At 45.8% G+C, this 22,362-nt stretch overlaps 3 protein-coding genes, 1 non-coding gene and 1 pseudogene across 6 annotated transcripts; 1 reads left to right on the top strand and 4 right to left on the bottom strand.

Annotated features, from left to right (window-relative positions):
• Positions 1-1,714: 1,714 nt before the first annotated feature.
• Positions 1,715-3,085, bottom strand: LOC127772031 (alpha-amylase-like; annotated as a pseudogene).
• Positions 3,086-8,322: 5,237 nt separating this feature from the next.
• On the bottom strand, positions 8,323-9,539 carry LOC127779110 (sterol carrier protein 2-like). 2 transcript variants are annotated; one of them, XM_052305807.1, is made up of 4 exons: positions 9,224-9,539; positions 9,051-9,114; positions 8,862-8,961; positions 8,323-8,775 (listed from the first exon to the last, which is right to left on the bottom strand). In XM_052305807.1, the coding sequence occupies exons 1-4, from the start codon at positions 9,455-9,457 to the stop codon at positions 8,712-8,714; spliced, it is 462 nt and encodes a 153-aa protein (XP_052161767.1). In that variant the 5' UTR covers positions 9,458-9,539; the 3' UTR covers positions 8,323-8,711. The 2 variants fall into 2 exon arrangements, with proteins under 2 accessions (XP_052161767.1, XP_052161774.1); XM_052305814.1 differs by having other exon boundaries at positions 8,324-8,775; positions 8,893-8,961; positions 9,224-9,512.
• TRNAA-CGC (transfer RNA alanine (anticodon CGC)) lies at positions 8,401-8,473 on the bottom strand. The gene has a single exon. It is a non-coding gene; the product is annotated as a tRNA-Ala (tRNA).
• Positions 9,540-9,644: 105 nt separating the features above from the next.
• LOC127779094 (ferredoxin--nitrite reductase, chloroplastic) lies at positions 9,645-16,117 on the bottom strand. 2 transcript variants are annotated; one of them, XM_052305798.1, is made up of 4 exons: positions 15,226-16,113; positions 11,056-11,410; positions 10,666-10,954; positions 9,645-10,581 (listed from the first exon to the last, which is right to left on the bottom strand). In XM_052305798.1, the coding sequence occupies exons 1-4, from the start codon at positions 15,632-15,634 to the stop codon at positions 9,844-9,846; spliced, it is 1,791 nt and encodes a 596-aa protein (XP_052161758.1). In that variant the 5' UTR covers positions 15,635-16,113; the 3' UTR covers positions 9,645-9,843. The 2 variants fall into 2 exon arrangements, with proteins under 2 accessions (XP_052161758.1, XP_052161750.1); XM_052305790.1 differs by having other exon boundaries at positions 9,645-10,954; positions 15,226-16,117.
• A 2,011-nt stretch (positions 16,118-18,128) lies between these two features.
• Positions 18,129-20,312, top strand: LOC127771942 (probable indole-3-pyruvate monooxygenase YUCCA5). Its single transcript, XM_052297932.1, has 2 exons — positions 18,129-18,485; positions 20,169-20,312. Exons 1-2 carry the CDS (start codon positions 18,129-18,131, stop codon positions 20,310-20,312), a joined length of 501 nt encoding a protein of 166 aa, XP_052153892.1.
• The last annotated feature ends 2,050 nt before the right edge of the window (positions 20,313-22,362 follow it).

The raw sequence follows: 22,362 nt of genomic DNA, 5'->3' as shown, positions 1-22,362 counted from the left end.
GGAGCAAATGAGACAGGGGAGGTAGCGGACTGCAGGCGCTGCATCACATGAGGCACCCGCGCCTGCGTCTGCTATCCAGGCTGAGGAGCGAAGCTCATTCCCCGCGTTCCTTTAAGGCCTAGCTGAGGAGGGAATCTTGCATCCGCAGGGCCTGGTTGAGATCTTCGAACAGGCAACCAAACAACTCGAAGTTGCATGGCGGCTGCGAGCCAAGACTCATGAAGGCAATCAAACACACCCTAACCGATCGAAAGCAAGAAAATGTGTTGATTAGAGGAGCAAGAAAAGAGAGGCATACATTGATGCTTGCGGGGGTAGAAGAGGCCGAGCCACTTGAGCCGCACGTCGATGTCCTCCTTGGAGAGCTTGTCGGCCTCGATCTCCTCCATGGGCATCTTGGCGAGCTCCTTGATGCCGCTCTCCATGAACAATGACATGGGCTCCTTCCCCAGCTTCACCTTCTCCTACGGGTTCAGCCCAGCCTAGTACTTCTCCTTGAGCACCTAGTACCGGCCCTCCCGCTGCTTCACCCGTGGCTCCAGCTGCTCCGCCGACATGGCCTCGTCCGCCGCTGGTGTCGAGGAGGACGGCGCGGACACCATCGATGACTGGACGGGGCGGGCGCGGGCGCCGGGAGGGCCGCGGCGGGATGCCGCTGCATTGGGGGGGGGGAGACGGAGGGAGGAAGCGATGCAGGGAGGTAGAGGAGGCCATGGCTGGAGACAGTGGTGGTGGTGGTGGTGGTGGTGGTGGTGCGTTGTGGCGATGACGGTGGCCATGTGCGGCGCGTGTGGTTGTTTATTGCGGAGGAGGGAGGGGGCGCGGGGGTGCTGTTGCTGGCTCTTGGCGAGTTCAAAAGGGCAGATGCTGCAAGAGATGGCAGCCACAGGAGGGAAATTTACGAATGTGCCCATGGCCCAGCGGGTACTGTTCATTTGGTTGTGCTGGTACGGAATAGGAGCTCGGGTAGACGGTAACATCATTTTGTCTTATGCTGCTATCAAATGGTTTTTGTTTTCCCCGGTGTTTTTCATTTTTTGAAGCAATGGTGGATCCATATATTTTTTATAGCCTAGACAAAGCTCATTATGGCAAAGAGTTACTAGCATTGATCCATACTAGCAATATGAAATTCCCACCTTTTATTACAGTCCCTCCGTTTTATTTTATAAGTCGTTTGAATTTTTTCTTAGTCAAAACTTCTTAAATTTGACCAAGTTTATAGTAAAATGTAGTAATATTTTCAATACAAAGCAAACATCTTATCAAAATATATTCAACTTTAAATTGAATAAAACTAATTTCGTGTCGTAAATATTGCTATTTTTTCTATAAGTTTAGTCAAATAACTTTAACTAAGAAAAAAAAATCAAACGATCTATAAGAAATAGAGGGAGTATATTGGTAAGCCTAGACAATTGATATGGCTATTGAACAATAATTGTTGCTATTTGTAAGGATTTGTATCATGCCACGGTGTATATCATGTGTCGTAGCTTTTGTTGGTTGATCTCTCGTCTAGCAGATCGAGAGACCTAGTCGTAAAGGATGTGGTTCGCCCATGCCTAACTCACATACTTTCTAAACGATACGTCGTGATGGGTGATACTTTTCTTTTACTGGAGTAAACAAGCTGGCCCTAAATACGTCGGGCCATGGGCATATTCGTAAATTTTCCTCTCGTGGCTTCCATCTCTGGCAGCATCTGCCCTTTTCAACTCGGCAAGAGCCAGCAACAGCGCCCCCGCGCCGGGTGGATCCCCTGCCGGTTTCTGATTGACACGAGGCGCTCGATCTCATCCTTGAGACCCCAGTCGAAGAAATGGTCGTAGAACTGAAAGAGTTTTGCAGAATTTATCTTCAGTTCATCGATCAGTTTGCAGCAGGATGATTCAGAATTTCTAATCGAGTTGGCTACTCACGATGCATGGGTTGCCGGGGTGGGTGAGGATGTAGGCGTATCCCTGCATGACCTTGTCGGAGGGAAACGGCCACAGGTGCTGCGTCGAGCCGGTGTTGTGGTTGTCGACGAAGGTCGTCGCCTTGGCCGGCCACCACCCGATCATGCCGGGCGCCTTGCCGTCCTCGCCGCGGAGGCGCCACAGCTCGATCGCCCTCCACGGCGACGTTGAGGATGCCCTTGGTGGTGAAGTCGAACGCCGTGGCATTGCTGTTGGCGCCGCCGACACGATTGACCCAGTTGACCAGCTCCTGCCGGTGCGCGTTCTGGTCCTAGTTCGGCTTGCCGTCCCCGCCGTTCGCCATCGACGTCCATATCTCGGCCACGGCGAAGCTCGGCTCGGTGGCATCGATGTAGATCTTTGCCATGTCGGCGGAGTAGCCCTTGGCGAAGTCGAGGCGCCACGCGTCGAAGCCGATGTCCATCTTGAGCCAGTCGAGCCAGCCGATGAGCTCCCGCTGGACGCGCTTGTTGAGGTGGTCGATGTCCGGCGCCGGTGTCCGGGTTTCCGGTGCCGTCGCCGTAGGGGTCGTCGCGGCAGATCATGTGCGGACCCCAGTCGAGGCGGGAGTCGGCAGTAGATGCCCCGGCCGTCCTTGTGCTCCGCCGTGCGGTGGTTGATGACGATGTCGGCGATCACCTGGACGCCCTTGCCATGGAACGCCTCGATGATTGGACGCGTCCAGATCGTACAGCCGCCCCGGCATGTAGCCTGCAGATCAGCATTCAAGCAATTCAACGACCTATGCATGTATTTTGCCGGCAATGGTGCGACGATGGAGGGGATCGAGAGAGCACCGGACCTTGCTCGCCGACAGAGTGGGACAGACGTGGGTGATGCCGGCGGCGGCGATGTCGTCCACCTAGCTTGCCCATCAGCAGGTTGTACCACCCGCCATTCTCCTTCCACGACTCCCAGTTGAAACCCTGCATCATCATCAAACACAAGAGCATCATTCTCTCAGGCTCAGTAGTACAAAAACACGATCAGTTCGATGCAGCCAACCCAACTCATGTCGATCTCTTACCTGAAACAGGACTTGCCCGGCTGCCAAGTTGGAGGTGAGGCCGATCGAGGAGGACGATGAGCACGGAAAGGGACAAGAAGTGTTTGTTCGCCACCATTGTGTTCGATCGGTACCTGCATGCACTTCGGAGGTGGGTGGATTGATGAAGCTGGGTGTGTGTCTGCTGAGGTATTTATAGTCGAGAATTGCCGGGGATTTTGCCATGCTCAACTTGCAACTTTTGGAGGCCTGGCTGGGCTTGAATGTTGCTTTGGGACACTGGATTGGATGGATAACACTGGTCAGTAGGAGTTTGTTATTGGCCGGTGAGCCCATAGGCAATTTAATGGCCTTGAGAGATGGAGCACTCAAAAGGCGCAAGTCAGTATGAATTCCATCTTTCTTGCTTGTGCTTGTGCGAGCTGAACATGAATTTTTTGCTGAAGAGCGACCTTGTAAATTACTCCCTCTCCATGTTATAAGAGATCTTAGATGCATATTACGCATCTTAGTATACAAATTTTGACAAAGTCTGTAAAAGTCTATCTATATGTTGAAAGGCCTTTTTTTTTATATTGAAAGGCTTAAAACACTATAAAGATAATACAAGCATTCTTATTAGGCATGACAAAGCATTTAAAAAGAAACATGTATAACATTGTTCACATATATTTAACTGTCTATAATAATAGAATGTGTCATATTCACCTAAAATATCTTTTAATATGGGACGTATGGAGTACATGTTGCGAGTTGTGGCGGACATGGATTTTCTTTTCATCTAGGTGTAACTTGTCGACGGGCGATACCCGTAGATTGGATAATTAGGGTATTGGGGTCCGCTGGTATGAGGATCTATGTAATACGCCACCAAGCAGACAAAAAGATAAGGATTATACTGGTTCAGGCCCCTTGACAGGTAATAGCCCTAATCCAGTTTATATTGGATTATATGGAGAAAACCACAGATTACAAGAGGAACAAGCAAACTTGATGATGCCGACTAGATCATAGTCGATGAACTCGGCGAGATCTCCTGGCGACTTGGTTCCACGTGATCCGGCTTCGTAAACTATGGTGGGGTGTGTTGGTGGTGAGATTCGATGATCTGAACCCCTCCCGGAGATCCCTTTTATACCGTGGATCGCTTTGGCCTCAAAGTAGAACTCGGAGATATCGAACCCCGTACGATATGATGAGACTATATCTTCCCCGAAAAGGACTGCTTATTTCTTATCCTGTAAACATAATTTCCTTAATATCCCGCACGTTTCCTTGGCATATACGATCGTAATCCGTAACCTCTCGGGTATACCGTATACGTATACTTCGTAAGTCCAAGGATAGAGGGTATGCCTTATCCATAACCATGACATAACTGCACCCATCATTTGTATGCAACTTAAATATGTATAAAAACAATTTGGAAAAAAAATGGTAGCATTGATCACAATGGTACAAGTCTATGCACAAACATGCAAAGCTAAAATAGATCTATAATTACAGAAGTAAAACTCAATAACAAAATCAGATTGCGAACACAATACCTCTACAGTACAAATAGAATTTGCTATTTTTATTTCTTTACCTTTAAATTAAATTTCGTTGTGCATGTTTGCATAGTGGTTTATATCATCTTTATCTGTCTTAACAAATTTTATGAAATACTTAACTATAAATACACATAGGTGCGATTGCACCGTATAAAGAATACTTTCCCGAGGTAGTTCCACATAACCGCATGAATTACTCGTAGCCTGAATATCTGTTTCTCTTGTTTAGAGCAAATCCTATATACCTAAACAAGTCATCCTCACTAATTCTATTTTCCTGCTCTCTCAGTTTGCCACGTCATTATGTATTTTCATCCGTTGGATCGCTCCACATCAACCGATCAGATTGTTTTGTGCTCCTTTTTTCCTGTTGCTCGGTTCTTTAATCCTGGATGGCTCCCAAATACTCGGCCCAGCCCAGCCCAGCCCACAAAGTCAACTGACCTAATAAGAAACGCTCATCCCTCTCCCCTGATTGCGTGGTGTGGCAGGGAGCGAAGGGTTGCGCTCGCGCCTAGCTGGCTGCCCGCTGCCCACTACCGCCTTTTAATCTTCACCTTCTAATAATCACTGCTTGCATTGATTTGCCTCCTCCTCTTCTCATCTTTTTATATATAACGACACTCATGCCGGTGCGTGCTGCTAATTACTCATGCCGGAGTAGTTTGATTCAAGAAGAGAAGTTTGATTGAAGAAGAGAAGTGGGTACCTAGGTTGATGTTTCTGCTCTTCGAAATAAGCATGTTCCTGGATCCATTACTCTGCTACGAGGAGCATTACTCTGCTACGAGGAGGCTGTTCCTTTCCATGCCGATATCCATTTTTTCCATTGTAGGTTCATCCTCAGTCCAGTTAAATATATAAATCTCTCTTTATAATCTGTATTTTGATTCATGCGGATTGGGCCATGTTTCGAATAGTCTCAATAGTTTATAACATCCCCATGATTATACTTTTTAATGGTGTGTACCCCTATCCTTTTCTCTCTTCCATATTTTGTGTGTCTCTCCCTTAGAGCACTATCTGTGCCCGTGCAAAATCACTTCCTTCAATCTCTTCGCAGGATTACCTCTCTTTGCAGGTTTATTCCGGGAGGATTACAATAATTCCCTTCTTCTTTTGATTGCTAACTATACATTTCCTATCACGCTCCTATGTTTTTTCACATGACTTTGCAATTGTCCCACTGAATTATATTTTGTAGTTGTTTAGTATTCTCTATTGTACATGGAAAACTCTGCGTAAACTTATTTAATTCTATCACTTAGATAATTCTTTGAACCGAGCATTTTTTTTGAAAGGGAAATCGAGCAAATTTCAGTGAAGCAGTGATTTCATATGCAGCTTATTTTGTAAACATGATGTATCTTGAGGTGAACAATGAGGTAAAAAATTACTACATACAATTCCTTGGTTAAAAAAAATATCAAAAGCTATGTTATCATTCAGATATCATGGTAATTTGATAATTTCTTATTGTTGTGCAGCATTGTTTTTTTTTTTACGCAATTGTTTGCAGCATTGTGATTCAATAGAATTTTGCGTGTGATCGTTCAGGCTTCACCTTGATCTATTATGCTCCTGCCTCAGTTCATATTTTTAACTAATAAAGGTATGATCACAAAATTATCTCAATATTGATTCATCTATTCAACACGTTTGCCACTACCATGCATGAAAACGAAACGGCCTTAAATTGTGTTACCGTTTCATTCTATAAAATTGAGTGATGGCATCCACTGATTCACATGATACTGATCAAGGAAACTGTCAATGCAGAAGCCAAGCAGACCAACACTCTTGAGACTGGCCTGAAGGGGATAGTGTTGACCTAAGCTATGTTGTTTCTGCAGGTTCCATGTACTATATATATCACATGGACGGCATTTTCCAGCACTCTCCTAACACACGGCATTTTTGTTTACAGATACTAATTGTTGTTTTGTCTCCATTGCCACTATGCAGCTAATCCGGCCAGCAACCATTGCTAATCGGCAACTCCATTGCTAATCGCATGTCATTGTGAAACCTTTTGGATTATTTGCCATACATTTTGGTGCAGACATGTAGCAGTGTTGATCACAAATCATGTTATTGTAGGTTGATTCGTCTTAACATTTTACACAATAGCTTTTTATATTGATTTTGTGATTTTCAAAATTTTGTAAGTGAATTACCTTGCAATGATAGCAATTTTTTCCCATAATGAACCATTTGGTCTAAAGTTCTTTTATGTGATAATCAATTGTAATTGATAAAGTATGTATCTACTCCACTACGTCCTCCCTAATTTATGGACGACACCATCATAGACAAACATTTTTTTGTTGGCTATTTATGGATTAATTACCTTCACAACTACTTTGTTATTTTTAGCTTTTCTTTTGTTATAATTACACTATATCTTTTGTATTTGCAAAAAGCACAATAGGATGTTAAAGCTGCTGCAACATGTTCATACCTTATAAAGTATGTTTTTTTATAACAAGTGTTCAAATATCCCGCAGCAAAGCGTAGGGTATCATTTAGTTTAATAGTGGAGTAAGCACCGGCTCCAATTTACATCCATGAGCGTCTTAACAGAACCATCGTGTGTGTGGGACCACTAGGTTTGCTCCCTTTGGACCATATGGGAATATTGACATGCAGTGGTCCAGTGATTGAGTTGGGGCATTAGAGCAGGTACAATAGTAGGCTATAAGCCAGCTGTAAATATATTTTAATGAGATAAATAAGGAGAGAGAAGGGCATCGGGCTACAGATTTGCAGCCAGCTGTAGCACGGACTCCAAGACGCAGTGTGTATATGACAGGTGGAACCAGGTATTAATAGTGAAGTATGCAACTATTGTATGAATGAGCTATTAGCTTGACTATTGATGAATTGGAGTTAGTAGTTGGCTATACTATTGAACTTGCTCTTAGGTTAGGTGCTTTCCTTGGCCGGCTCCCATGCAAGCGTCCGCTTCTCCCTCTCCCTCTCTCTCTCTAGCACTCTCTCTCTTCCACGTAGACGAATGTTAGATATTACTAGTCAGTTACTCCGGTTTCATTATAATTAATGTTTTGGATAAGGTTGAGGTTAAACTTTTATAACTTTAAATATTTAGTTTAAAGAAACTATAATAACATATATATATTGGTCTTTCGAAGCACTATAATAAAGTAAACATGCATTTATTTATTGTATATATTATAATTAAAAAATAAGGTCAAAGATATATTTCGTAGATCGTGTCATTGTTAAAAACGTTAATTAAAATGAAACCGGATTCCGCTTGCCATGCACATTTTAGCACGATTTCAGCAAATTCCATGCAGCACGTTGGCAGTAGCACATTAAATTCCTGAGCACATTTCGTAGATGAGGAAAATTTTGTGGATGGAAACCACTTGGCTCCAAGTCTATGGTGAGCCGCCCTGAACATTCCGGTTCAAACAAAACACGCTAGCCTCCCGAGAACTGACACCGCGAACAGCTAGCCATGGTTTCATCCAATACAGATTTTAATTGGGTTGTTTGTTATTCCAAGGAAACACGATAGATAAAGCAATAAATAAAGGATCGGTCGGCTTATTTCCATGCGGCTGCAAGCCTCCTGGTCCTTTTGGAGTCAAAGGCGTGTAGTATAAGCTCCTCGCATGGTTGGCTTGATAAGCCTGGCGTACGCAGGTTTTTTTCTGGCAAGAGCCCAAGAGCAGATCGGAACCGACTCAACAGAACAGCTTTTCTGCAAGAAGAACGAACAGATGAAAAGATCGAAGGGAAGAGAGGAGGCGCCAATGCGCCATGCCTTGGACGTCACACTGCACTCACCGGCAAAAAAAAGATGGATTTAGTTGTGTTTGCGACATTAACAGATGGTGGATCGAACAGACGATGGAGACGCGGGGAATCGAACCCCGTGCCTCTCGCATGCGAAGCGAGCGCTCTACCATATGAGCTACGTCCCCAACGATGAGGATAGGTAACATGTTATATGTGATACTTTGGTCATGCAATTTGTTGTTTAGAAAGTAAGATCGCGGTAGAAGAATTTGGACAGTCCAATATTTTCCGCATCTTATGAAAACAAGCTCGAGGGGAACGCCAACAGCATCTCTATGGTACCACAAGAACATCTCTGAACTATTTTTCAGACTAAAATTTCTACTCCAACTGCCTGTTTGTATTGTCGAACTCCACTCAACCCTACAGTTTGGATGGCTTGGACTTCTGCGCTGCGCTTATACTCCCCTTGATCTTCAATTTGCCCCTGCAAGAACGCACGATATCGTCATGAGAACTCCTAATTCTTTTTCCTAATCAATCTCTGAATCAAACAGTTATTTCCAATCTCACATTATGAACACCATCTGAGGGTTCAGCTTACCGCTGGAGATGGCCAGGAAATCGTCGTCCGTGAAGGAGAAGGTCGCGTCTGGCTTCCCCTCGTACGGCCCTGACAGAAAAAAAACAGAGCTTATTCAGTACGACGACGCGACAGACAAAGACAGAGTCGACGGACATCGATCGCCGGGAAAGCTCTACCTTTGGAGACGACGCCCTTCTTGAGATCGACGACGACGAATACCTCCTCGTCGAAACCGAGTTTCTGAGAGAAAATCCACAGGTGCAACGCCGCACGTACCTAGTTAATCTCTCGGACAGATCGCACGGAAATTCACGATGTTCTAGTCGATTGACCGAGATGGGTATATTACCTTGGGAGAGATGTTGAGCTGATAGACGAAGCCGATCATTTCGACGAGCTCCTTGCCGGCGCCGGACGCGAGGTGGACATGCAACTGCTCCAGTAGCGCAGCCGACTTGAGGTTGCTCCCTTCCATCGCGTCGCACGATTTTTGGTTCAGATTTCTGTAGTTTGATTGAAGGTGAGAGACGGAGTTGTGTTCTTGGGGCATTGATCTGGAGGGCTTTTTATGGATAAACTCCATCCACCTTGCAGACGTAACGACACGGGACTTGGTTGCGGAGGCCTTATCATGTTGTTAGACTGTTAGTGGTTGCATTGAACTCTTTCAATTTCATTTGCTTGCAAGATTATATGGTTTTAGCACTGCGATTGGGACAGGTCAGGCAAGATACTATCGTGAAATCAGATTTAGGAACAGCGATGAACAGTTGCAGAATCTGCTTCTTCTTTATTTATCAATCAATCATCTTCTGTAAGACTGCAACGAGAATGAACACAACTTTTGGGCTACAAGATCAAACCAAAACGTGACAGTACAAGCGTGCCATGGGCGAAGGCATATTGTCGTCAACTTTACAAGGACGGCGAGAGATCACCGGAGCAAGCAAACCACCCCAGTCTGTGCTCCTACTCCTCGTCCTCCTCCCTCTCCCTCCGCACGGCCCCGAACCGCTCGACCAGGATGTCGGCGACGATCGGCGCCAGCTCGTCGCACGGCACGGACTTCTTGTACGCGCCGGCGAGGTGCGAGTCGCTGCCGACGCGGCCGCCGACGAAGATGTCGGCCGCCTCGACGATCTTGCCGGTGCTGTCCTTGGTGAGGCAGCCCATGAAGCCGATGTCGGCGACCTGCACCTGGCCGCAGCTGTTGGGGCAGCCGGTCCAGTGCATCCGCACCGCCCGGGGCACCGACACGAGCTTCTCCACCTGCGACGTCACCAGCAGCGCCCGCTGCTTCGTCTCGATGATGGCCTGGCCGCAGAACTGGTTGCCGGTGCACGCGACCAGGCCCTTGAGCAGCAGCGACGGCTGCGGGGAGAACTTCTGAAGCAGCGGCTCGGCGAGCAGCGCCTCCACCTTCTCGTTCTTGACGTTCGGGATCACGATGTTCTGCTCCACGGTGAGGCGGAGCTCGCCGGAGCCGTACTCGTCGGCGAGGCGGGCGAGCTCGAACATGTCCGCCGCCTGCACCCGGCCGACGGGCACGTGCAGGCCGACGTAGGACATCCCTTCCTGCTTCTGCGGGTGCACGCCGAGGTAGTCCCTCCTCTGCCATTTCTTGTCGATGAGGTCGTCCGGCGCAGCGCGCTCCAGCACGCCGTTCGGCATCCTCTTCTCCACCTCCGACCGAAAAGCCTCCATTCCCTGCAATGCCAACACCGCAATTAACTGATAAGAACATTGGGACATACGTAATTCAGTCAATGGCGTGGATGAATGGAGGCTCACAAGTTCGTCGATGAGCCACATCATGCGGGTCTTCTGGCGGTTGCCCCTGGTGCCGAGGTCGCGGTACGCCTCGAGAACGGCCTTGCACACCGGGATGATGTCGTCGCCGGGGACCCAGGCGTCCAGCGGCAGCGCCTCCTCCCACCTCTTGGGGCTGATGAACCCGCCGACAAGGAGGTTGAACCCGAACTTGCCGCCCTTCACCGCCGGCATGTACGCGAGGTCGTTGATGTGCGGGTGCTCGTACAGATCGTGCGACCCAATCACGCACACGTTCCACTTCCTCGGCCTGCCAACAGCACGCAGCAACAACAAATTCAACAAACATGTCGTCAGAGACGACACGAACAGCACAGCACAGAGCATGATCAAGTTGATTCGATCACTCACAGGTTGGTGATGGTGGGGTTGCCCTGGAAGTTGCTGGTGATGTAGGAGGAGAGGAGGTTGGTGTAGGATCGCGTGTCGACGATCTCGTCGGGGTCGATGCCGGCGAGCGGGTTGCCGACGGGGTTGCGGACGTTGTCCATGCCGCTCTGGAGGCTGGTGAGGCCGACGGCGTTGAGCCCGTCGAGGATGGCCGGCACGTCGGGGAGCGTGACGCCGCGGATCTGCCAGTTCTGGCGGGTTGTCACGTCGGCGCAGCCCTCCTTGCCGTACGCCTCGATCACGCTCGCCAGGTACCTCGTCTGCTCGCTCGTCGTCACACCGTTTGGCAGCTTCAGCCGCATCATGAACCGCCCATCTGCACAGCGTAGAGCCGTAGAGCGGCTGTCAGCATTTTGGGCCAAATTCACTGTGGGCCCCCAAAATACTAGTACATGTTTAGAAAAGACGACGAGCCCACGGCTCCAGTTGGGCCAGGTGACTGAAGAGAATTTTAGCCGTGACAGTTCAGTATATTCCATTTCATTGGTGTGGCTAAGATAGTTGATCTTTTGCTTTTCTGGTTTATTTTAAGAACATATATGCCATTAAAAAACCTATTAGTAATATACCGCACCAGCCAACCAATGACAGCCACCAAGTGAGCCCTTTCAACCTAGTACTATAAATGTAAACAGAGCATAGAACAGAATAGATATGTAACCTTCTGTACATCCTGCAGATGAAGTAGAATTGTGTGGGACCAAAACGACTTTTTTTTTTTTCTTTTGGGTTCAATCAGTGCAAAGGCCACACATCTGATGCTGGCGCAGTGGCGCCAAATAAAGTACTCGTACTACTTATCAAACGGTTGTGCCGACATTATCTACCCTATAATTCACCAACTCCACTCCTACAAACCTCATTCTTTGATTTCATTTCATTTAGGTATTGAACAGAGCAAAACAAGGTCCTTACATGTTAGTAACATATGCTCACAGCACTGCAAGTTTATTCTGTAAATGTATTGTAAAATTATGTCATAATCAAATCCATATACCAATGAGCAAGTTAATATTCTTATTGAAATTGATGACTGAGTGTACATAACATGACTCACTTTTTGGGATTTGATCATATATTTCCTGTATTAATAAATCATGCATTCTTAATTTGGGATTTGATATGTCGGTTTGTTTAACATTGCAGTACTTATTTGTTGACTCCTTCCTCGCTTCTGAACAAAGAAGACTCCGAGCTGCTACGTTGAGTGCGGCAAAGGTATATGCATGAATGATCCAGCTTTTGATTAATGATAAATAGAAGCTTGAGTTATGAACCGATCAATACAACATCCTTAATTGTAAGTATCATCTTTTGGACCTAATTCTATATATACAGTAAATATTGACTAGGATCATTGAAATTTCAGAACTTATGGCAGGTATAAGTCTCCTCAGTTTGATGATTTGATTATTTTTTCAACTAATAATCACCATTGATCTTAGCTACGCAAGCTATAGAAGTTTAACTACTATTTATCTTAATTCTAAACAGCAAAAAAAATGTGAGTGATTATTGCTATTGAACATATGATTTTTTTTTTATCATCTGATCTAAAGGAAACTCTTCACTGCCTTTAGTATTTGCCAGTTGCTATTTTTCAGGATATTACTTGGACTAGATTTTCTGGCCACCCAGTATCTGTAAGGTTGATTCAAATTCTGACACAAATATTATTATATTTTTGGTTGCTCAATATTGTGCAGCAGGGCATGAAACCTGTGTGGGGGCTTTCATTGGGGATGGCAGCTCGACTTGCCATGGCGGGGCGATAAAAGTTTCTACAGCTTTAAGAGAATCCAAAATTATAAGCATTTGTAGCTATGTATCTAGACAAGCTTATATTTTTTTTGACAGAGGGAGTAACGGATAAGGTGTGTATAGTTTGCATGCTCATCGATCAACTAACATATGTGAGCTATGCATACATCTATATGGAACAGAATGCACTGATTTTGTCAAATGTGTTAAAAAAACAAGATATTCAGGTTATATAATTCAGTGTTGAAAAGTCAATGGTTCTATATTTTAGGTGCCTGCATTCATTTTGTCTGGGCAGACGCTGGTGTTGAGTCCATTGATTTCTTGATGGTGTATCAATTAGGGAAGCTTCTTGCATTTCTGGCTTTTCTGCCACGTGGCCTTCTTGCGAACAGTCAGGTAAAGGTGAAATGTTCACAGTTGCTTCTTGTACTATTCATCATTTTGACCATTCTTTTACATTATTTCATTCATCCATGAGTTTTTAATCATATTCTACAAAGGCTGTGTTCAAGGAAATAAATGTACATTTTTTTGAACAAAAGTTTAGCTTGTTGGTTGTATGCATGCTGGGAGGTGGAAGAGTTACTTACGCTAGCAAAAGTTTTGGCGTCAATTCTAAAACGCATTATAATTCGACTTATATTGTCGTTTGACAAATTTGTCAGATTTAGGCATGAGTTATGAATAGGACCCTTGTATCATGCTAAAAAGTTCTGGGCATATATATGATGTGCAAACAATAGTTTAGACCCAATGAAACTTTGTAAAGTATTATTATTGTTAATGCCTGCAGATGCTTCAAAGAGAACAAAATTCAGTTTATCTCAGTATTTGGAGGGCACAACACTGATGCGAGTGATATGCTCTTCTCCGTGAGAAATCTTGAATTATCTAACTGAACTGCTGAAGACAGTGATATCTGTTTGCCAAGGAAGACAATAAAATATGCCTTTCACTTCAAGATCAAGGGCAGCTTACTTTGACAGGTCTTGTGACTTCTTAGCTCAAGTCGACTATGTATTCGTTGCAATTCTTGTTGTGATTCTGGATGTTATGATAAGGACAAGTTGGAAGTCGATTATGTATCCTATTTACTGTTTTCAAATATTTTTTTTCGATAAACAGTAGAAACCTTGTATAATTTTTATGTATCCTATTTACTGTTTTCACCACTTGCTATCACTGGTTCGCTCAGGCTGCCATAAGCGCTTCCCTGATTAATAACTTCTGTTTTTATATGTTTGAAATAAAGACAGGCTTTTAAGTGAATAATCTAATAATAAGATTTTGTGGATCAATCTGTTGGTTCACCTGGTTTTTCAACTTAGTGTCTTTTGGAGCACTTAGAAAAGATGGACAATTCACTGTTGAATTATTTTATAGAGCGCTGAAAAAGCAAGTTTATGCCGGATAGTTAAGCTTCCTCTAAAAGTTAAGTTTTTCTACATCCTACCCTGACAAATAGAATTCTAACAAAGGAACATAGTGTCCATTGTCAATTTTGTACTCAAAGAAACAATTGATCATTTATTTTTGACGTGTCCATTGCCGATGTTTGCTTGGAACATAGTGATATATGCTTTTAACCTGGCAAAACACTTTGATAAAGAGGAGAAACAAATTGTGGTGATTGGTTCTGCTAACATAACGATATGCTGACTCGATTTGATTGTTGCTCTAATTTACTCAATGTGGTTGAGCTTTCTTCTGGAGATTTTTTTTTTTTCATTCGATCTATGTTGTACTCTTTCTATCTACTGGTTAGACCGAACGCCTAGGGCAAGATGAGCTGCATCACTTACTGTGGCGGGACTTATGGTGGCATCATCTGGTGATCTGTTTATGCTCACAAGTTAATGAAATAGCTCTCCATCATTTTTTTTCCGACATATGTTATCTTCAAATATATATTAAAGTGATTGGATATAATGGTCGATGCTCTTGAATTGCACCTTGCCTAAAATATATTTTTATATGACCTGCATCGAATTAACACCCAATTGGACCAATTTTAGGATCCTTAATTTGATTATAATAAAATTTAATGATTTATTATGCTACTGTGGCATAGCACGGGCATATTACTAGTGTTACTTGGTAGAGCCTGTGGCTACATATGGCACATGGAGGTCAAGTGATTGGATCAAAGGTAACCATGTTTACTCAATATAAATAGTCATTACCCACGAGAACGTAATTAAGCTATAAAAATCACAGCAACTTAATCAGTCTTAATTAGGTTGCTGAATGTGCATCGAGAAAAAAAACTGCAGAATATCTTGGCGAATTAACTTCCTCGGCGCGACAAATAACCGAACGAAAGCAAGAAAATGTGTTGATCAGAGGAGCAAGAGAAGAGAGGCATACACTGATGCTTGCGGCGGTGGAAGAGGCCGAGCCACTTGAGCCGCACGTCGATGTCCTCCTTGGAGAGCTTGTCGGCCTCGATCTCCTCCATGGGCATCTTGGCGAGCTCCTTGATGCCGCCCTCCATGAACAATGACATGGGCTCCTTCCCCAGCTTCACCTTCTCCTGCGGGTTCAGCCCCGTCCGGTACTTCTCCTTGAGCACCCAGTACCGGCCCTCCCGCTGCTCCACCCGCGGCTCCAGCCGCTCCGCCGACACGGCCTCGTCCGCCGCCGGAGTCGAGGAGGACGGTGCGGACACCGTCGACGACTGCACGGGGCGGGCGCGGACGCCGGGAGGGCGGCAGCGGGATGCTGCCGCGTGGGGGTACGGGGGGAGGAAGCGCTGTAGGGAGGCGGAGGAGGCCATGGCTGGAGACGGTGGTGGTGGTGGTGGTGCGCTGTGGCGATGAGGGTGGACATGGGGGCGGCGCGTGTGGCTGTTTATTGCGGAGGAGGGAGGGGGCGCGGGGGCGCTGTTGCTGGCTCTTGGCGAATTCAAAATCAAATGGGCAGATGCTGGCCCTTGGCGAATTCAAAAGGGCAGATGCTGGCTCTTGGCGAATTCGAAAGGGCAGATGCTGAGAGCAGGGTTTTACCTATCGGAACACTGATTTGTATCGGGGGTCACCCAAATTTCACCCGATCCACCCGCCGGATTCGCCAGCGGAAGCCGCCGACACCACCGCCACTGCCCGATCCGGCCCGTGGGAGCAGCTGAAGCCGTCGCTGCCGCCTCCTCTGCTGCCGGCAAGGGAAAGACGAGAGGGATGGGGGCGAGGACGAGAGGGAGAGAGAGGGACGGGGGGCGGCGCTCTCTCTGCCTCTTCTCGGCTGTTGGCGAAGGAGAGACGGGGAGACGCAGAAAGCGACGAGAGAGAAGGAGATAAGGTTCGATAGGATTTTTTCTTTACAACGTTCAGCTCAAAACATATTTTTCAAATGTAGCTACACTAGATGATACAACGTCGATGATTCTCAATTGGTTAGCCTGTGAAACAATTGTACCGATAGGTCATGGGTTCGAAACCTTTCATCTTTTTGCTGGTTATCCTCTACTGTTCTTTTCCTTTTTCTCTCAAATTTTATCCTTTTCCTTTCCTAGCCTGATATATTTTTATATCTATATGCTTGAATTCATGTTAAACCAGCAAGATATATAATTTCCTGCTGTATTTTTTCAACACTTTATCACCTTTTCTTATAAAAAACCTAGCATTGAAATTTTTTTTCATTGATAACATAGGGATTACTGGTGTGGTGGCCCTGTTCTCTTTCTTTTTCTGAGCTTCTTTTCGTTAAATTCATTTTTCTCTCTTAGATAGGACATGACTAAATACAACGCTGTTGTAAATAAAAAAGAAACATATTCTGTTTTTCATTGTTTTAATAGGTAAATATAAAGATTTTTAAGTAATATTTTAAAACAGTGCTGATTAACGACATTGTCAAGTGAGATTTTGTTGTTACTATCACCTTTTTTTCTCTTGGGTTCACTTTATTAAAAGTTTTAGTTTGGTTTTTCTCCTTTTGAGTTTGGGCATATACCAATATTGAGATAGGTAGGCTAAAGTTAATTATTTTCTATTTTTAATGGATTGGGTTTGTAATATCTTGCATGCACTCATATTTGTATGTTTTGCCTTGCGAGAGAAATCTATTTTGTGTGCGTGGATGCTGGGAACGACTAGAAATTCATAGCGGAAGGTTTCAATGAAAGAAAAAAAAAGCAGAGTAGGGAACGGCGGGGAAGGACATGGATTCCTGGCTGTTGATTGGGTCTTTGTGAATAAACCTGGACTCCCAGATGGACATGGGCACGATGAAGGAACGTACATGTAATTTTTTTTCCTATTAAAGAGCTCTGATTATGAAAATTAAATCAAACTGATAATTTTCTGTTTGTCACATCGATATTTCATTCGTAAATCCAATCCAGTGATGGCCTGGCCTCCGTTCTCGCATGCACTTTGGCCTGGCCTCCGTTCTCGCACGCACTTTGTCCCTACCATCGGTGATTGCTTTTCCCGCGGAAAAGAAAAACGTAACCGCACGGTGCAGGATTGAATTCCTGATCAACTTGGATCGGGACTAAATGGATCGTGTTAGCTCCTTGTCGTCACCGGCGTGCCTCCCATCGTTCTGCATAGCGGTGGCCGCCACCTTGTCGGCGTCCTCCTTGGTGGCCAGCTTGTTCGCTGGGAGCACCTCCGCGACGCCGCCCACCACGTCCTTGAGTGTTGTGGCCTTGAGCCTAGGATGACCCTGGACAGGCAAATAGCCCCGTGGTGTTCATCTCGGTGCCCTGCACCGACGCCACGTTGGCGGGGTCGACATGCTTGGATCCCGAGAAAGGTCGCCAATGGTTATAGTAGTGACTTATCAACGTTGAGATACATAGCAAATACAAATTCGTTGAGCTACAACCTCCAAAATTATCACCATAGATGGGCTCATCAGTAATACTCCATATCAACATGACAATATGAAACTCACACGATTTACACAACTCATATGTATAAAATTTGGAGATATTTGCGAGGTATGTACATATTCAATATTTTTGTGCATATGTGTTATAAGTACACAAGCAATCTTACCCATCAATATTTGTTTGATATTCACCCGGTGCAACGCACGGGCATATTTGCTAGTTCTTTTAAAAATTTGAATTCAAATTTAAAATTTGCGGGCGAAATTTCTGAAAAAGAGAACAAAAACAGATAGCAACACTCGCTCTGCTCGGCAGCCATACAAGCTGCAGCTGCTGCATCACAAATTCGCTGCAAGCTGCAGCAGCAATTCTGAACACACCCACTGACAGCAAGTCTCCACAGTCCAAGAACAAATATAGCAGCGAGGTGATGCATGTCGCGGTCTACAAGTCCGGCGAGGCGTACCGCGGCAAGAAGGTGCTCGTCGTCGGGTGCGGCAACTCCGGCATGGTGGTGTCGCTCGACCTGTGCGACCACAGCGCCCTCCCGGCGATGGTGGTGCGCGACGCCGTCCACGTCCTCCCTGGCGAGGTGCTCGGCAAGTCCACGTTCGAGCTCGCCGTGTTGCTCATGGCGTGGCTTCCGCTCTGGCTCGTCGACAAGATCCTCGTCCTCCTCGCCTGGTTCGTCCTCGGCAACCTCGCCAAGCTCGGCATCCGCCGCCCCACCACCGGGCGGCTGGGGGCGACAGGGCGATGGCTTGGAGGGGGGCGTGCAGCGCCGGCGGTATGGCGACCGGCGTCGAGGCGGCGACTGGCAACTCGGCGAGATGGCGATTTTTTCGATCTGGATCTGGATGCGGTGTGCGTGCGGCGCAATGAGGGGAGGCGGAGGGCGATTTGACCGGAGCTCATTTACTATCGGGACCCACCGAAACGGCCGAAATTTCCAACCCTGGCTGAGAGAGATGGCAGCCAGCCAGCCACGGGAGGGAAATTTACGAACGTGCCCATGGCCCGGCGGGACTGTTCGTTTGGGTGTGCTGGTACGGAGTAGGAGCTCGGGTAGACGGTAACATCATTTTGTCTTGTGCTGCTATCAAATGGTTTTTTTGTTTTCCCCGGTGTTTTTCATTTTTGTGATGGTGGATCCATAATTTTTTTTTAACCTAGACAAAGCTCAAAGAGTTACTAGCATTGATCGATACCAGTAATATGGAATTTTCATCTTCTATTATACATTGGTAAGCCTAGACAACTGATATAGCTATCGAACAATAACTGTTGTTATTTGTAAGGATTTGTATCCTGACACGTACATCATATATCGTAGCTTTTGTTGGTTGATCTATCGTCTAACAAACCGAGCGACCAAGTCGTAAAGGGTCGTGGTCAGCCCTATGCCTAAATCACACACTTTCTAAATTGTATGCCGTGACCAGTGATACTTTTCTTTTATTTTGCATTAGTCCCCTGTATTCCACTAGTTCAGTAGCATTATAAAAAAAAAGGAGAGAATGATAAAAAAATATAAAAGGAGAGAAGGTCATACAAGTGAAGTGATGATCTCTCATGCACCAATCCTACACCTTAAAACCCTAGCATTACCATACATCCCAATCACAAGAAAATCACATGGAGGGACCCGAATAGCTAATTCTCACAACCGATTGCCGTCAACAGCACTATAATCATTGTTATAAAACCAGCCCCGAAGTCACATCGAAAACCGAATGCAAAAGAAACGTCATAGAAGATTCAAACATGATGACGACACCGAGGTACGGTATTTGATAATGGAGTTCAGCCGAGACCTACATCTCTGGGGCACTGATTACGGGCACTCTTCCCCGATCCAGCATATTACAGCGTATCATAGTTACAACCGTAGAAAAATCTAATTGTTGTATTCTCGGTGTATTGCATTGATCCTCTCATGGGGTATATATAGGGGCACAAGTAAGAGTAGATTTATCTCTAGGACTCTATTTTATCTCTAGGATTCTATCTCTAGGATGATATCTTATCTCTATATTTGTATTTGACTCTTATCTCCAATTAATATATCTATGCTTCTAACATTCCCCCTCAGTCGTAACGGGAGCGAAGCGAACGATTGCGACTGGATTTGAAATCTTTTATTTCTTCATCTTCTTCGACTCACCATCATCAATTGCATCTTTGATGGACGGTCCTCAACCTGGTGCCTACGTCTCCTTCTGTGTCGTCCCTTGACTCTCCTCTATTCTCTCACGTAGTCATAGCGGGAGTGTCATGGATGATAGCGATGACACAGACGCTTTGACTGGAGTTTCCGTCAATGATTGTTGTTATAGATGTTCGTTGATGGAGCCGATCATGTAGTAACCGTGGTTGTAGGTGTAGCCGCATATAGCCGAAGGCGAAAAAAAATATTTATGCCACAGTGTGAAGACAAAAACTGTAATTGTTAGCATCTTGCACCTTGTAGATGTCAGAGGATGCCATTGGGGATGTCTTGCATATGTCAGAGGACGTCGTTGGCGATGAGGCCACCACTTTGGTTGGTTCTTCTACGCCGTGTAACAGTCATCACAATAGTGATGCGGAGTTGATGCAGTCGTTGTCATCGTAGATGACGTGATCGATGCCGTCGTAGAGGACGCGGTCGATGTCGTCGATGAAGCATCTTCAAAAATATAAACCGGGGTGAATTTTCGTCATCCGCTTGCGAAAATCAATTTTTCTAGGCGAACCACTTAAGAGGTCCGCCTAAAAAAATACCTTTATTTTTGCATGTGGACCTCTTAAGTGGTCTGCGCGAAAAAATTGATTTTCGCAGGCGGAACCTTATGTGGTCCGCCTGCAAAAATCATACCTACCCAAAAAAATCTAAGTCCTCCTTATCTTCTCCTCCACCCCTCCCCACCACTCATTTCCTCTCCTCAGCGTCTCTCTCTCTCTCAGCGCCACTCTCCTCCCCTCCATCCCTCCTCCCTCCCCCTCTCTCCCTCCTCGCCGAAGGAGGGGAGCGACGGCGGCGCGACGGCTCCCTCTCTCTCCCTCCTCGCCGGAGGAGGGGGAGCGACGGCGGCGGCACGGACGCGGCGGCGTGGACGGTGATGACGGCGTGGACGCGAGGGGGCGACGGTGGCGGCGGCTCCCCCTCTCTTCCTCCCCGCTCCTAGATCTGGCCGGAGGAGGGGAAGCAACGGCGGTGGTGCGAACGAGGCGACGGCGGCGTGGATGTTGACGGCTGTGCGGAGGCGGCTCCCCTCTCCTCCCTCCCCGAGATCCGGCCCTACGAGGAGAGGGGAGGGCGGTGGTGGCGGCAAACACCTCCCTTCCTCCCAAATCCGGACAGAGGGGGGAGGGGGGCGGCGGCGGCACCGCATGCAAAGGAGTTTGCAGGCGACGACGACGTTTCTTTTTAAAGCTTACATGTTGATTGATGTTAACTTGTAAATTGATGTTGTGGATTTGAATCCAATGCTTTGTGTTGATGTATGGATTTTTGGATTGGATTTTGTTTTTGGATGAGATTTGTGAGAATTTGTGATTTGTGATTTGAATAGCGAGGGGGCGGGGCTGGCGGAAAATTTTTTTTTTGGCGCCGTGAGTATTTTCGCAGGTGGTTTACTGTAGCACCCAGGAAGATTCGAAATGCAGCCTGCGAAAATTATTTTCGCAGGCGGTGCTTTGGTCCACCTGTGAAAATTGGAGATTTTTACGGTCGTTAAGATACATGCGGAAGGTTTGCCCGCCTGTGAAAACGTGTTTCGACCGCCCATTTTTTCTAGTAGTGGAAGTCCCACGCCGTATAGTTTGCATGCAGCCCGTGAAGGCGATTAAAAAAAGCATTATGTGGGTCCCACAAGGAACCCGCCTGATTAGGGCAGTCAAAAAAGCTCGAGGCTCACAAGTAGCTTGAGCTTGGCTCGTCCTAGGCCCGATTGAGCTCGGCTCAAGCTCCAAACGAGCTGAACCTGAGCCTAAGCAAAAGCTCGCGAGTTTTCCGAACTGAGCTTGAGTTCCTATCATGTTTTGACTTTGTACAGTCCATATTGTTTGTTCACCTTATTGATTTATTAATAAACTAATAAATATATATATATATTAGTATCTATTTACACAACAAATTAGCATGTGTTAGCATATTATATTTATATTAGTCCTTTCTACTCTTTTATTAGTGTGATTAACTTAGAAAAATAATTATACTTATCAAGAGATTATCATTAAAATATATATTATACTACTTATAGCTGAGCTTGAGCTTTAACCGAGCTTGCCTAAATTCTCGAAGGTACAATAGGCTCAGCTCGATCCTCTTCCACTTCCGCTCATCTGCTCCCATCTGCTGATCCAACTGGTGGTGGTATTGGTGCTCATCTGTGAGGTTGCTGTTGCTATTATGTATAATGTGGATTCTCAAGTTGATTAGTATCTATCAGCCAGCCTTCGTATACGTACATACATAACATATTTGCTGGTTGCTGAATATTCTTGCTTGGATTGACTTGCCTGTTGGAGTAACCTCACCTGGCAAGATAAGTGAAAACAACACCTACTAACAAAGGAACAAATTGAATGATGATGCAGTTTTATTTTTTCATATATAGGGCATTTTAATTTACCTTTATATCTGTTTTGTTTCAGGAACATTTGTACTCCATTGTCCACTG

Source organism: Oryza glaberrima, chromosome 1, assembly GCF_000147395.1.
Source record: "Oryza glaberrima chromosome 1, OglaRS2, whole genome shotgun sequence".
Classification (NCBI taxonomy): domain Eukaryota; kingdom Viridiplantae; phylum Streptophyta; class Magnoliopsida; order Poales; family Poaceae; genus Oryza; species Oryza glaberrima.
The sequence above is the reverse complement of the archived record's forward strand: the minus strand, read 5'-3'. Positions and strand labels throughout refer to the sequence as shown.